Source organism: Acanthisitta chloris, unplaced genomic scaffold (genome assembly GCF_000695815.1).
Source record: "Acanthisitta chloris isolate BGI_N310 unplaced genomic scaffold, ASM69581v1 scaffold12476, whole genome shotgun sequence".
NCBI lineage: Eukaryota > Metazoa > Chordata > Aves > Passeriformes > Acanthisittidae > Acanthisitta > Acanthisitta chloris.
The window spans coordinates 14082-30237 of record NW_008677762.1 but is presented as its reverse complement, the minus strand read 5'-3'; the positions used below and the strand labels follow the sequence as shown (position 1 = coordinate 30237).

The following is a 16156-nucleotide window of genomic DNA, read 5'->3' as shown; positions in this document are numbered from 1 at the left end:
ATCAACCCAGAGAGGGACTGAACTTAAAGTTATCTCCTGCTCAGGAAATCAACTGCTGCCCTGGAGCAGTATTCCCAGCAGTAATCAAGCCTGGAAGTCCAGCCTCTTAGTTTGGATTGCAGATGTTCCCTGCAAGAGGCAGGACTTTTCTCCACCTCCTTGTTTAGCTGATAGTCCTCCATTTCCACATTACAACTCCACTGCCAACAGCACAGTGGGAAAACAAACTGATTCCTGCTCTCAGCCCAGCACACAGGAGTTTACCTGCTAGAGCTGCACTGGTCAGACTGTGGGCATGCTCCCACCTCCTCCCTAACCCTGGTCAGCTCTCCTACGTCCTCCCTTGCAGCTGGTTTGGTATCAGCTTCACTCTGAAAAACAGGCAGTAGAGTCCACTGGTTCCTCAGGAAAGTATCCAGCAAGATGTCACATGTAATTCCTGAATGTAATCACCTCCCTGTACAGCCTAATGGAACTGATGGGAAGGGAAGACACAGCCCAGGCAGGGAGTGGGGATGATCTCTCCTTCAGACAACAAGCAGCTGATCAAGGCACAGAGCCACTTGCTTGGAGAAGCCAAAGCTCTGTTCACTACCTGATTTAGTATTAGGAACTGGAGACTTACATGAGAGCCAACCAAAACCCCCAAATCACAAACCTGCTCCTTATGCAGGAAGCAGTGGCTGTTTGGTAAGAGAGTTACATGAGTAACTCAAAGATTTCATTAAGAAATCACTCTGCCATGAGAACACGGAGCTGCTCTTCAGCCTCCATGGAGACTTCTCAGTCCTTGGAGCTATTTTCATGCAATTCTCAGGTGTCTTCCCATCAAGACATTTGGCCCTTTACAAAGGACACCATCAGCACACTAAAGCCAGGCTGGATGGGGCTTGGAGCAACCTGGGCTAGTGGAAGGTGTCCCTGCCCATGGAAAGAGATGAGCTGTAAGGTCCTTCCAACCCAAACCAGTCTGGGATTCTATTAGCAGCTGGTTAAGCAGCCCAAACCTCATGTACTGTTTGTGCCCATGAGCTGCTGCAGGTACTCAACACTCCTCACAGGTGAGAGGAGGACAGCCCTGAGCTGCAGGTGCACCTGCAGAGAGCTGAGTGCTCTGTCAGTAGTGTGAGGCAATCCCAGCTCACACCATGGACAGGCTTTGTCCCAGAAGGATCAAGGGAAGTGCCAAGTATTCCCACCTGCCTGCAAGCTCTGTGCTCTCAAACCCACCAGCTGAAAAGTGGCAGTCCTAGAAGGGGAAGAAAGTGGTGGTTTTGCCTGGGTTTGATGCTTGCACACAGGGAGACAGTCACCATGGGGCCCTTATGAGAAGCTCATATAACCTGGCAGGACAGAGCACGTCTCACACACATCTGGCTGAGAGAGACCTCACCAGTGAGCACCAGCACAGTGTGGAACAGCCTGAGAGCTGCTGGAGCAAAGGTAACCAGCAGCACTAATCACTATGAAAAGTGAAAAACCACATGTTTTACACTAAGCTTCAGGATTACAACCACCACAAATCAGCTTCTAAAAGAGACCTTTAATAAGGCCCTTTGGAATGTGCTCGAATAATTAATACAAGTTATTTATCACCAGTGTAAGACTTCACTGTTTCTTTGGGGCATTAACTACAAGGTGTGATAAAACCTGGGGGGCTTTGGGGTAAGTATGATGTCATTTGTCCCATGAGCAGAGAGAAAACAAGAGGAAACTTCTTGACAGAAGAGGTGCAGGAGCCCAATCAGCCCCAAAAGGCAACTTTTCCTGTGTGGGATCCTGCACACTGAGTATTCCTTTTGCTCAGAACCCACTTCAGAGCTGACAGTGAAGATGCTGCAGCAAAGATCTGAGCAATCTTGACAGGACTGAGGGCAGCAGCAGAATTGACAGGGATTAAGCATAAAGGAAAGACCCAAACTGGCTCCTGGGAGGAGCATGGGGCTCACAAGGGAGAAAAAGCTGGATTTCCAACTCCTCCACACTCAGGAGAAAGGCAAAGGAAATAACTACCCTCAGGCAGGCTTGTGAAGATACTTTATGTTTAATACATCTGAAAAGAATGCATATACAAAGAACTTAGACATGAAAAAGCATTGGTTCAACACTAATGAGGCTACAAGAAATTGGAATTTTGGAAGATGGAGAAGATTTCTTAAGTCTTTAAACAAAAAAACCCAAAAAAACCCTTGGAATTTGCAGGCCAAAATGTATTTTTGTTAAAATCCTTACAGTGCTGCAGTGGGTCTATGCAGAGACCCTGCACACAATCCTCAGGGGCTGGAGCCCATCTTAGAGGTTCAAGGCTATTCATGACCAACATGCAGAAAAAGGGGTTCCCTTAACTGGTCCCACTGTGGTGCCAAAACTCAACACCAGAAGCCCCTCCCTGCAGTTCCTTCCAACTGACACAGGTCTTGTCTTTCCACCCCTCCCTGGAGGATTCCAAGCCATCCAGCAAGAGATGCACCATCAGGGCCAGCTCCAAAACTCATCACAGCACGCCCCAGGTCCCTTCAGGGTGTCCACGCAGCAGTGTATGTGCTGGTCACTGTGTTTCTCTGGTAGCTAAGGACTGGCAGATGATGGATTTGTTAAAAGCCAAGTGGCCCAGCTGGGCAAGCCACCAAAGGTACAGTTCTTTCTTCACCATGAGACAAAAAGCTTATGATGGCAAAGAATAAGGAAGAGACTGGCAAGTTAGTTTCAAGCCTGATGGTGCATCCAGAGAAAATGATTCTCCTATTCCTAAGGCTTCATAACTTAGAGGATGGGGTAGAAATTGATGACCTGCACAGTGGAAAGCCAGGGGGAAAAAATAGATAAAAGGCAACTTCAGAGGAGATGCATTTTCTACACTCCTTCTTAGAGGAGCACCAGCTTGGGACATGTTACTTTCCTGCCTAAGGTCTGCTCACACCCAGGCTGCTGGCTGGCTGCAGGGTCTTGAAACCAGAGCCTGAGCAGCATAAGGGGCAAGGCTTCAGTGAAACAGCCTAGAATTAGTCTGTTACAGAACATGGAGCATGCCTTGATGTTAAACAACAACAACAAAATTAGAAACAGTAAACAAAATAAAAAACTAGTACTGATCAGTGTTTTGTTTTTCTTTTTCTTTTTTTCTGGTAATATATAATTACTGAAAATTAACTAGTTTAACTGACTGGAGAGGGCACTGGGGGATAAACACTAACATTCTCATCTCACACAGGGGCCGTGTGGGGGAGATGGGAGTGCAGGGCATTTCGTCATTATTGCGAGAACAAATCTGAAAATTGGTATCTTTAGTTTGATTTAAACATTGCTTTCTTTTTTTTTTTTTTTTTTGCTTTTTTTTCGTGTTTTGTTTCTTTTTAGTATGACATCAAACACCAGCTTTGCAGAAGGGGCTGTGGTGGAGGGATGTTCATAGCAGCACACACCTGCGAGTCTTCTTCGGCTCCGGGGGCTCCAGGGCAGCCAATATCGCCTCGTCAAATACATTCTTTAGGCCTTTCTGAAAAGGGGTAAAGAAAGAAAGGGGCAGTCTCATTTTTGAGTTTTCACACAAAGAAAACCAACCCCAGAAAGTCAAGTGGCAGCCAAACCCCTGGAAGGATGGATGGATGGATGGATGATGGGTGGTTTGCCATCCACAGCTCCCAGCGAGGCTCTGAGCGCCTCGTTGTTGGAGCAGGAACACAAACCCTCTGAGAGCAGCTCAGTGTACTTCACAAGCAGCAAAAAAACACACCAGCAAAGTCATTTCCTTCAGGCAGTTTTTATGATGAACTGGCTACTCACACGTTTCCACGCTAAGGACAAAGCACAAAGTGCTGCATTCAGACGGAAGAGCTCGACCTGGAGCACACCTGGGCCAGCAGTGTGGCAGTGGGGGAGAGACAAGGCAAGCATGCAAGGATAACCTGGTCCAGCACACGCTCTGGTTGGGCTCCAGCCCCGAAAACCCCATGGTTAGAAGCAGCCAGGCAGAGCCCAGAAGCTGCTGTGGTAGCAGAGAAGAAGTCGAGCTGGGAGGAGTAGGCAGAAGTACTGTACATTGTGTTAAGGGTTAAACTGGAGCCAGGAGAGGCAAATCGAATAAAGCTTCATCAGTCATTTATACAAACAACTGCAAGTTTTAATTTCAAAATTGAAAGACAAGCTACAATTGAGGTTTTTTTTCTCCTTAAAACAATAAAAATCAGAGAAGCACGAGAGTAGTAAGCAGCAGCTTTACATCTTACAGTAACAGGCTTTAAGGATCTATCACCAAAATGAAGAGCTCTACCATGTTAGTGAAAGCAAGAATTTTAACAGTTCATAAAGCAGTAGCAAGTACATCAATATTTCCTTCCCCCCGAGGACTGACAAATACTCCACTATAGCACAGACAGCCAAAGCAACAGCAACAGAAAAACATCTCACTGCACACAGGAGAACCAGAAAACCCTTCACGTTACAGCGGCACTTGCAGATCACCAGTTCAGGTACTTTTGTCATGCAAATACAGTTAACAAGAGTCACAAGTAGCAATCGAAAACACACATCGTTTCTTCCAGCTGGATTCAGGAAGATCAACAAACATCATCTCTTATTCTTTTGATCTTTCTTTTAAATAACGCTGGAACCAAATCCTTTTCCCCCAAGAACCTGAATTTAAAGCTACCCACATCTGGCAACCCAAGCAGCAGAGAGTTAAGCGAGTCCAGTTCATGTTCCACGGTCACAATGTTTTACTAAAGATCTCAAGTACTGGTTTTCAGTCCAAGAGCTAATACAGAGGTTGCTCTAAAGATGGTAAAGCAGGCACAACAGCTTTCAATCAAGGTGGTTTGATTCATTTTTAACCAGGTTTCTACAGTAGTGGGACAGAGGAAGCAGCAGCAAGAGGGGAAGGAGAAAGTTTAGAATATACAGCACTTCCTTTTGGGCTGAGTTTCCGGAGGCTCGAGGGCAGCTAGGATAGCCTCATCAAACACATTCTTCAGACCTCTCTACAAGACAGAGGGGAGGAGAAAAAACAGCAGCCAGGTTAGAGGATTAGAGAAAAACAAGCAGATACAAAGAGCATTCAGGATAGAGCAGGCTGAATTCACAGAGGCAGTCAACAGATTTACTTTGCAAAAAAACAAAGTAGATCCCAGGAGGAAATCTCGTTTAGATGACCCAGAAGTCAATGACAGAGACAGACAGAACATGTGACAGAGACCAATGAACACCCAGAAGGGCAGAGGCACAAACACAGCAAGAACAGGGAGGGGAGGAGCACACAAAGGGTGGTGGTTTCCACTGCACTGCTGTACACGCACTGAGGGAGTTTACAGGGGAATAAACCCAGTGGAGAGCAGTCTGCCCCACCACAGGGACCCAAAAGGTCAGCTAAGCCTTTTGCAGTCACCCACTGCAGAGCAGTGAGCACCTCAGATACACAGACTACTGCCCCCAACTCCCCCAGTGGCAACTGGTCCAGAGCAAAGGCTCCAAACAGCTTCCTCTGCTTTGTGAATTCAGCCCCTGAATAACTGAAGGTGTGTGGATGGCTGGGAACACACGACCTGGGATGGAAGCAGGACCTCTCTGGTAAGCCATCACCACTGGTGCTCAGGAACCGTCAGTCATCAGAGTGATGCAATACCTTACCAGTGCTGCTCTGACACTGCGAGCCAGCATGGAAATGGTGCATTTCAGTTATTCAGTGCAGTTTCCAAAGCAAGTATAAACCACGGGAAGACAGAAACAGCATCAGGACTGGACTAAGTGGGATCCAAGAGCAGCCAAGCAGGCAGAGAGCTGCGGGAGCTTGCAGGGGTTCGGCCGGAGCGCGGAGCATGCGCTGCCTTTGCTGTAGGCACAACAGGAACACTGCAGGGTGTCACCACTCCCACACGGCCCTGCCACCTTACACACCACACCAGAACTGAAACCTGGCTCCGTTTAGGCTAACTGGACTCGCCTAAATCTACTGTCATGAGTGCGACTGTTTTATCCCAGCTAAAGGCAAACAGAAAAGCTTCAATTACGTCCTGTAAAGCAATCGGAGGCTGTGCGAAATTAAGACTTGTTTTCTTGGGTTTAGATGGCTCAGATGGAACTGGTTTCTCCCTCACAGGTTATACCGGATATATCCCTTTTGGAAGGTCTTTAATCTTGTTTAACTAAAGCACACAGATGGGAGATCTCTAAGGCAGTTCCATCTGGAAGCATTTAAGGCCATCACGTTACATGCAAGATTATACTTGAAAGAACAGAAGTTTAAGGCAACTCCAGTGTACAATTGTTCTGTACATCTTCCCAAGCAACTTTTCCTTTTTTTCTAAGCAAGCTGCAACCCAGGCTGACAAAAGAGCTAAAGGCTTCAGACAAATAATGCCTCTGAAGGCTGAGCACTAATTAGGTTTCCTTTCTCTGTGAGAATAAGGCTGTAGCATCAGCTCAATTATGTACTGTTAGACAGATTAAGAACTCAGGCAGGGCAAGAGTCAAGAAAACAATCTCCCTTAATTCTCCTACTCAGGGACTCCTCTTTCATTTTCCTGCTGTACAGGAGAAGTTGATTTGTTCAAGAGCACAGAATTGGGGGTTTGTTTGGAAGGACCTAGCAAAAAAAAGGGAAGAGGAGAAAAACAAAGGACGGGGCCAAACCTGGTGCGAAAATTAGGATTAAAAGCCTAGATGATCAAGAATAACCACAAGAAAGTAACTGTGTTCAACACCCACAGGCCCATACACCAGTTAAAGTCATGGCTCCTGTGCTGCACTGGGAAGAGGCTGAAGTGAGGCTTCCTTTACTCCCTTCATTCATGGACAGCTTAAGGCCCTTCCAAATCTGTGTCACAACTGTCAGCCCAGCATCAGGGGGGAAAGGAACAGAATTCAGCCTTCTCCCTGGCATTAAGTACCAGCACTGAGCTTCAGGAAATCTCTTCAGACACTGAACTCCTCAGTATAACAGAAGCAACAATCACTCCTTGCAATCTGTTGGTCAGTCACCCTTTCCTAACAGCAAAGCCTTTCCCACTCGTCACAGTGGCACTGGGCAGTATTTTGTAGGGAGAGGATGGAGACACAAAGAAAATGCCTTCATCACAAACAGTGATTCCACAGCCTGAGGAAAGGGGAGTAGAATGGGCTCTCCAGTACAGCCAAGTCATCCAAAGTCAGGGAGAAGATATTCTGTCTTTACAGAAGTGACTCAGCCTCCCACCTAGGACAAAAACACAGGTGCTGGCTCCATCATTCCATGATCACTTGCTACTGGGGTGTCCAAGTCATCTGTAAATTAGCTGGGAAGTAAAAAAAACACCCTGGACTGCTGAGGGGAACTGTGCAGACAGCAGGCAGGGTAAAAAGAGACCGAACACCCAGCTGAGAGCTTCAGCTGAAACCAGCCACTCCAGCACTGCCCTGCAGGTAGGAAAAGAACTCTCCTGGCCAGGAAAGCAGCTGGTTCCTGTGCTCAGCACACTGCCAGGGAGGTCACTCTGGGAGCTCCACAACCCTCTGAGATCAGACATGCTGCTGTTCACCAGCTACTGCTGACAGAGCCAGGGCAAAGGTGTTTTGTGAGGGGAATCAACAACAAATGAAGGAAAAAGAATGGAGCAGATGCAAACTGACTAGTGTTCCAGGTGAGAAGGTTTCTGAACCCTCCTCCCAGCTCACTGCTGACTCCTAAAACCACCAGTGGGTATACAAGTCATTAATGCTCTGGAAGAAAATCAGGCTGAGCTTCCAAGTGCATAAAGCTGTTCACTGCAACAGAGATTAGTCTATCTGGAACCAGAAAGAATGGATAAACACTGACATCTTTTATCATATCAAACTCTTGCTCTGATAACTCAAAGTGCTTCCATGCAATTTGAGCAGACTAAACAAGGCAATTTTAAAGCTACAGAGGAAAGGGTCTCAATGAGCAATACAGGACAAAGGTTCTGGCAGGTATTTATCCAACTAGCAGGTTCTATAGCCTAGTTAGCAGCAGCAGTTAGGGTGTCAGACACCACCTAAAATGGTATTTTGGAGCTGAATGGCTCTAAGAGAATCATAGCTCAAGCACAAATAACCCTCAGTTTGCATGGGGTGGTAAGGAAGCACAGCCAAGACCACCTTTTGATCAGGGATTCCCAGGATGAAGCACATTCCCAGTGTGCACCTCCAGTGCCAGTGTCCTGCACAACTCCATCACAGCCTCTTCCTTCTCAGCAAACACTCAGGCAAAGTTTGGTTACAAAAAAAAAAAAAAAAAAAAAAAAAAAAAAAAAAGCCTCAGGATCCCAAATGGCAGAGTCAACATGCAGTCTGGGCAGAAGGGGCAAGACAAGCAGAACTTCAGGCTTCGTGAAGCTTGGCAATAAAGCTCTGTGCTCAAGGAGATGAATGCACAACAGTGAGAGTGAGAGGCTTGATACTGTGTCCCCTGGTTCCATGCACATCAGGCAGGAGCAAATTCTTTACGGAGTAGCATTAAGGAAATTGTTAGAGAGTCAATTCTGCAAGAGTAGGCACTCAAGATTAAGTTCCCAGGGCATCCAGAGACAAGGCAACCAGCCAGCTAGCCAGAAAACTACTCCCACCCCTAGTATTCCTAACTGAAAGGGAAAGGATAATCAGGTTTCCTGGCCTCAAATCACTATTTCAGTTGGCTGTAGCCTCACATTCAGAAGTTAGTTCACACATCGTGTTTATGTCTTCAGAACTATTTCACTGTTATTTCCCTGCTTCAACAGAACTTCCACCCGAAGGCAGACACAGGAAGCAGCTCACCACCAGCTGCTCAGGAAGAGAAAGCAGCTCCTGATCATGAAGGTTTCCAGTCTCACAAGTACCAGCGTTGGCTTTTCTGAGAGGCATTTTTTTCCCCTTCAGGAGTGAGCTGCACTGTTCCCTAACCCAACTGTTGCCTGTAACACACCTTCCAAGTCTCCAATAGTTATTTTTCTCCAGCACAGAAGCAAACATAGCAAGCACATCCTTCTCCACCTCCCCTCTACACTAGGCCTATTCCTCACAGGCTGATTCTCTCTGTACCACTGCCAACGCCTTGTGCCTTACAACGAGACAAAGCTACAGTGTCAACAGCACAAACAGAGCTTAGACCCCTTCACAACCACGTTTCTCCCTGGAACTGAAAAAAAAAAAGTATGGAACAGAAGCAAGAAAAATTGGTCAAAGACCAACTCTAACCTGCGTCAGTGCAGAGCATTCCACGTATTTGACGGCCTTCAGGTCCCGGGCCAACTTCTCAGCTGTCTCTGGAGTTATGGGCTTCTGCTTGTTCTTGGCAAGTTTCTCAATCGTTGAGGGATCATCTCTTAGATCAATCTGGGTCCCAACAAGCAGGAAAGGAGTCTTTGGACAGTGGTGAGTAATTTCAGGTACCCACTAAAGACAAGGGAAGACACAGCATTTGTTACTAACCACCTAAGGTGAGTCCTGACATATTTTAGCAGTTTCCTTTTGAGGCACAGTTCAACCAACCTTTTCTTTCACATTTTCAAATGAAGAAGGAGACACCACTGAAAAACAGACCAGAAATACATCTGTCTGGGGATAGCTGAGGGGTCGTAATCTATCATAGTCTTCCTGACCTAGAGAGGAGAAAAATAACATAGTATTAGGCCCAGACAACAAACCACTGCCCTATACAGGGTTAGAATGCACATTCCAGCACAAGAACATTACTGTGGTTAATCCAAGCATACCCTGAACCCAAACATTTGGACATCCTAGTTCTCAAATCCACAATTCCTTCAGCTGCTGTGTAACAATGAGCTGCTGCAAGGCACAGGAGAGCTGGGAAGCCTCCAATATATTTTCAGATCAAACATCCTCAGACTGCTAAACACTTTCCTCAGTTATAAAGAGAAGTTGCAGAACGTGGATCCAGTTATAGATTAGGTGCTCTGTACCTGGTCCACTCACTGCAAGTATTATGCCATCAAATTTCATCGCCCTGCAAAAAACCTGCTGTTTGGAAGGGAAAATAAGGCAGGTTTTGTTCACAAGAAGGCTGGGACTTGAGCTGTGAGCTCTCAGCGAGGTGTCCCCAGGCAGCAGGAGGAGAATGCTGCTGGTACATGTGATTCTGGTCAGGTCTCCCAGCACTATTCCCTTAAAATCCCACCTCAGTCCCAGCACAGGCTGTCTGCAGGAAGCCAAGCTCTTCCCTTTGGGGCCCTAAGGGCAGGCAGGCCCTGCAGGGCACCATCAGCACTGACCCACCAGCCTGACACTGCCTGAGCTCATTCTTGAACCTTCTCCTGCCCAACTCAGCAGCACTCTGTTTTTAGAAAGCAAATCTGGCACTGAAGCTGCTGCACTTGCTGCAACCAGATCAGAAACACTTGGTTAGGGTGTCTCAGATTCCAACTGATGTTCTCTCGTTCATCATACAGGACAAAGACCTCCAAGATCTTGAAGGAGATGACACAACACTTGGGACACCTCAGTGGGGGAAGATCTACAGGTTGATAATGAAGATCTACACAGCCTGTTACAGCTGCTGTGCTGGGTTAGAGGAATAACCACTGACCAGAATCACAGTGACAAAATGGGTCGGGTTGGAGGGACCTCAAAGCTCATCCAACTCTGTCTTAACATTTGGCCAAAAATAGGTTATCTACTAAACAAAACCCACAAACAATCCACATTTTAGTCAACACAAATTTCTCCCTTAATTAACAACGTAGAAACCTTTATCTTTCAGGTTATCACCTCAATGAGAGGTAAAAGTCTGAAAGTTGTTACTTGGTGTCACAAAATAAACCAGCTCTAAAAGAAGTGGAAGGTTTTCTTGGTCTGATTTAGGTTTTGATTGTTGGGTTTCTTTAATAAACCCAACTTAGCAACTCCCCAAAGGTCAAGACGGAAGAATCAACAGAGATTTTCCCTTTCCACTAAGAAAAAAAGAAAACAACCAAAAAACCAACTGTTTGTCTTCATGTTCCAGATCACCTGAGGTAAATCTTGGGCAGGTACAATGACACAAAGCACTTGTTTCTCACCTGCAGTATCAAAGAGGCCCAGGGTGTAAGGCTCTCCTCCAATCATCACTGTTACAGCATAGTTATCAAAAACCTGGCAAGAGAAGAAACACACAGTTACAGAGGATGTGAAGAAGTCATCTCCCACACCATCATCCCACTCACCTTGCCAGACCACCCCTGGTCTGAACAAGAGTCACCTGCAGAGGAGAACAGACCCACCAGGCTCACAGTGCTGTTACCACTAAGGTCATTACCAGAACAATTCCACTGGGATCAGGGACACTCCAGCCACTTCCATGAGGTACTGAAGCAAAGGCACACGAGGTTCACCACTGCCTAACACGTGGTAAAAACCACTGAGCACACCAAACCCAGCAGTGCTTGCCTGTTACTGCAGAGAGGTTTCCCACACTGCCACAGACATTCTGACCCTCACCCTCGGTGTGACACAGTGAACATGTCCCAAGGACAGAGTGGGGAAGGTCAGCCCTGCCCTGCTGGGCACTCAGGGCTGTGTCACAGCACCTCAGTTGTCTGAAGTTCCTCTCTCTGAACATCTAGGCAGCTCTGTACAGCCCATCTTTTCCACAGGGATTTATCCTCCACCTTTAAGATTCAGATTAGATGTTAGGACACATGTTTTCAGGGTGTTCAGGCACCGGAATATTGCCCAGGGAGGTGATGGAGTCACCATCCCTAAAAGGGTTTAAGAAGCATCTGGACATGGCACTGGAGGATCTGGTTTAGGGGTTACAGCAGTGACAGGTTAATGGTTGGACTTGAGGCTCTTAAGAGTTCTCCTCCAACCCTGACGGTTCTGTGATTCCAATATTTGGTCAAAATCAGCCTGTGTCAAGTTCACTCCCAATCTGAAGGAGAATCTGAAGGCTCCAGAGAACAACTTCTACTGTCTCTACACAGCACTGGGCAGCACAGAGCTGTCCCCCAGGGCAGACCCTCTGCACAGATCAGAGCCAGCACTACCCAGTGTTCCACCCTGTTTACAGCACAGCTGAGCACAGAGACCTGCCCCAACTTTCACCCCCAACACCCACACCCTCAGCAGAGCAGTGCCTGAGCTCAGCAGCCTTCCTTCCCACAACCCTGCTACCTTCAGAACCACAACACACAGCACTGCAGAAAAGCACCCATGGCAAAAGATTCTTCCCACTGCCAAAAAACCAAACCCAGCCCCTGTCCCTGCACAGGGCTGTGTGGTGACTCTGGGCCAGCTGAGATGTCCCAAGGAGGATGGGGAAGCTCTGCTTCCACACTGAACTGCAGCCTGAGCAGCTCCCACAGGGGAATTAAAGCCCAGCATGGAGAGAGGCCAGCAGCCACCTCAAAGGCTTTTCATGGAAGGGAGGAGGGACAAAGAAACTAAGCAGTCACATGCATCTGTTAAGAGGGATAGAGCAGCAGCTTAGGTCCTTGAAGAAAAACCCACCAAAAATTGAGGTAAGAGCAGAGACAGCACTTCAAAGCTTCATTCTCCCTGAGTTCAGATATCTCCTTCCCACCTCACTGTCCTGGTGAAAGCAAGACCTGACACTACCCTAATTTTTCCAACTTTTCACAACTCACAGTGACTGAGCAAGCAACTGTGGCCACTGTACACTACATATCCCCAGGAACATCAGCCAGAAGCAGAAATCCACACCTCACACTATTCTGGATCAGCACTCAAGCACTGAAATAGACTTTACCACTCATCCTCACTACCTGCAGCCCAATCCTTCACACACTATTCTGGATCAGCACTCAAGCACTGCAATAGACTTTACCACTCAGCCCCACTACCTGCAGCCCAATCCTTCACATACTGCAATGGGTTTGCCTTCCTGAACACCCAACTAAGTGTCCAGCTCCAAAGAACACCTTCAGGCTGGAAGAGGGTGGAAGGCATTCCATGTGCCATGACCACTAGTGCTTCAAGACCCCAAAGGACACACAGAGCAGGATGAGGACTCCTCTGTTCCCAGCTACAGAACAAGGAACCAGAATGCTCAAAGTCAGAGCATTTCTCTTCCAGTTGTCAGACTGTTTGCACCTCAATCCCCCAAGGACATCCCCTCATTTTCACCCAGTAACACTATCTGTAGCTGCCCTTGAGGGCAATTAGCATGTGTTCTCTCTCATTATTTGTTTCTAGAGCTTCCTATCTGCAAAATGGGATTTTTTTTTTTTAATTTTTGTTAAGGTACAGATACTACTGAAATATCTGGGGTGCAGCCCTAAGGTCAGGCTTACAAGGCTGCCCTTCAGACAAACCTGCCAACTGCAGTCTCATAGCATAATCCACAGACAATTCCTTCTTCAGTTGTACCAAAGAGGCTAAAAACCAGAGCTCAACAAGAAGTTTCCATTCCTGCCAACACCAGAGTGCCCACTGCAGCAGCTGGCACGAGCTCTTGTGAGACAGGACTCACACCTGAGCTGCCACAACCCAAATGCTGCCAAGTGCCCTCCCACAGACATGTCCCTCACTGCACTGGTTTTGAGAATGATGACATCAAACAGGTAACAAACCACGTGCAGTACCAGCATGAACACATCTCCCACTGGGAAATACCCTCCTTAAGGAGAAAGGGTTGCAAAACACAGAGCCAAGTGAACAGAGCTCATCTACCTGCCTGAACTGGTGTGTTCTCCATCCATGCTTTGGCCACACTGGTGCACAAGCACAGCAGTATGTACTTCTCTGTCCATTTATCACCAGAAGCATTAGCTGGAATATCAGAGGTTACTTACCAGTTTCCAGAGCCTGAAATATGCCTCAAGGCCATACACAACATTAGGAATAGGCCTCTGATATCCCCAGAACAGTGAGTTCCTCAAGCCATGAAGTTCAGAGGTAAATAATGGGACAGGTTTAAAAGGCACTAACATAAAGAGCCTTAGCACACCCTGAACACACTTTACTGGCAACTAACTTTGGAGTAGCTTTCCCACATTCCTCATTAGCAGAAATTCACTGCCACGTGCAGGACAGCAGACAAACCTGCAAGCTCTCAAATGGCACATCTGAAGATCGTAACATTCTTCAACATAATTAAGGGTCATTTCACTAGGGCTAAGTATAGAAACACTCACTTCCAAACTCACTGACCACTTTCACTTTGTCTTGACCAGCTTAAATAGGACAAGCAGCCTTCCACAGGCTCAGCACAGCATGTGGCTGTCCCAGAAGCATCACAGCAGGACACCTGACACTTGAGAATGGCAAAACACAGTTTCAAATGCCACTTCTCTACCAGTCCATAACAGAATCCACGAGAGGGGCTGATCCCAGGACAGAGGGAGGAGGTCAGAGGCACCTCAAGAGGAGCTACTTGGCATCTCAGAGGAGCTATCATGTCTTTCAAGTTGCTTTTTAATAGCAGAAAAGATTCCTGACCCTTTCACTGATGTTTGACCTCTATGTGATGCATTTCCAGACCTAGATTTGTTTGGGCAACTAGGTGAACTCCTCAACTTATTATTAGTAGAATATAAACCTTTTTCAGGTCCATAACAGAGAAAACTAGTTGAAAGAGCTGCAAGTGTCTCTTGCAGCAACCTCACTAAAAACTGTCCCAGACTAATCTTGAATATGCAATATTAAGAGGAGCAGTAACAGAAAGATCATGCACACACCTCACAGGCAGTCAGACTGCTCCCAGCTTATCTTTGTATCAGTCAAGGGATTCAGTATTTCAGCAAACTGAGCCAGTGGAACTCAAAAAGGTTCCTTAAAGACAGCCCAGGACTACACACAAGCAGGTAAAGGTGTGAAGTACAGATGAATCTGACTGCACAGTCTAAACCCAAATACATTCCTCATGCTTAGCTCAAGTTGACCAGTCAAACTCTATAAACTCATGGCACCTCTGGATTTTTCAGAGTAGTAAAAAATAAAGGAGGCTCAGAAAATATTAACTGTAGTCACAGACTGTTCTAGGAACATGAAACACTCCCTTCCCTAAAAACAAAGTGGGAAGTGGTTACAGCCCCAAGGCTGACAGAGCTCCAGGAGTGTTTGGCCAATGCTCTCAGGCACAGGGAGGGATTCTCAAGGATGTCCTGTGCAGGGCCAGGAGCTGCCAGAGTGCCAGAGCACCCACATTCTGCAGAGCAGTCAAGCAGCAAGAACTGACCAGACACAGGAAAGGCATCCCAGCACTGCCAGGTGATAGGGAAAGCAGCAGCAGGGGATCAGACCATCATTACTTTTCCATGCTGTATTAGTCAGTCTCCCAGAGGAAAGCAGGCTGGAATAACATGTATCAGGGCATGCATGAAGGTTGGTTCTGGAGGGAACTTGTGCTGCCCTACCCCATCATGCCCACAGAGCAGCTGGAGTCCATCCTCACACTTACCGTTGGTACATATTCCGATGGGAATTTATTTGTTGTATAGGAAATTAAGAGGCAGGTTTTACCCACAGCACCATCACCCACGACTACACACTTGATCGTCTGCATAGCTGAAATCTACTAGAGTATCAGCTCCAGAGAGAACCTGGAAGGGAAAAAAAAACAAAACAGAGGTGTTATATTTAGGTGTTTTCCATACTCACTAGATATATGTCATAATGAGCTTTGACTGGAGCCCAAACCATGAACTGGGATCTGAAAGAAAGGTATTTTCCCCCAGGAAGAGCACAAAGTTGGTAAGAGCTGTTCATCCCGGAGAAGAGAAGGTTGTGTGGAGACCTCAGAGCACCTACAGGAGCTGAAGGGGCTCCAGGGAAGCTGCAGAGGGACTCTGTATTAGGAACTGCAGGGACAGGACAAGGAGGAATGGGGAGAAATTGCAAGAGGGAAATTTCAACTAGATCTGAGGAAGAAGTTTCTAGTGTGAGGGTGGTGAGACACTGTCCCAGGTTGCCCAGGGAGGCTGTGGCTGCCCCAACCCTGGCAGTGTTCACAGCCAGGTTGGCTAAAGCCTTGAGCAACCTGCTCTGGTGGGAGGTGTCCCTGCCCAGGGCAGGGGGTTGGGGCTGGATCATCTCTAAGCTCCATTCCAACCCCTCAACATTCTATGAATCTACATGACCTGGTAAATCTGCTCTCTCCATCACACATACACAGGAGGAAGCTGCTCACATTCATAAATGCAACAATTTTCGCCTGGTTACCTAGAGATAGACAAAACCAGTCCTTAGGCTTTTCCAGACTCTGATTGAAATGCATGGAAAGATTCAGCCT

The 16156-nt window shown here is 47.0% G+C and overlaps 1 protein-coding gene across 2 annotated transcripts; it reads right to left on the bottom strand.

Annotated features, from left to right (window-relative positions):
- Positions 1-3351: 3351 nt before the first annotated feature.
- On the bottom strand, positions 3352-15474 carry CDC42 (cell division cycle 42). Of its 2 annotated transcripts, none has more exons than XM_009076643.1 (5): positions 15326-15474; positions 10986-11058; positions 9460-9569; positions 9166-9363; positions 3352-3496 (listed from the first exon to the last, which is right to left on the bottom strand). In XM_009076643.1, exons 1-5 carry the CDS (start codon positions 15428-15430, stop codon positions 3407-3409), a joined length of 576 nt encoding a protein of 191 aa, XP_009074891.1. In that variant the 5' UTR covers positions 15431-15474; the 3' UTR covers positions 3352-3406. The 2 variants fall into 2 exon arrangements, with proteins under 2 accessions (XP_009074891.1, XP_009074892.1); XM_009076644.1 differs by lacking the exon at positions 3352-3496 and adding an exon at positions 4099-4976.
- Positions 15475-16156: the final 682 nt, after the last annotated feature.

Excerpts from the sequence above, each read along its gene's own strand:
- CDC42 (XM_009076643.1), bottom strand. The coding sequence starts at position 15,430 with ATGCAGACGATCAAGTGTGTAGTCGTGGGTGATGGTGCTGTGGGTAAA. Across the intron at positions 9,570-10,985 it reads GGGCCTCTTTGATACTGCAG|GTCAGGAAGACTATGATAGA; the intron begins GTGAGAAACAAG and ends TCTCCTCTCTAG. Across the intron at positions 3,497-9,165 it reads AATGCTCTGCACTGACGCAG|AAAGGCCTAAAGAATGTATT; the intron begins GTTAGAGTTGGT and ends ACCCCTTTTCAG.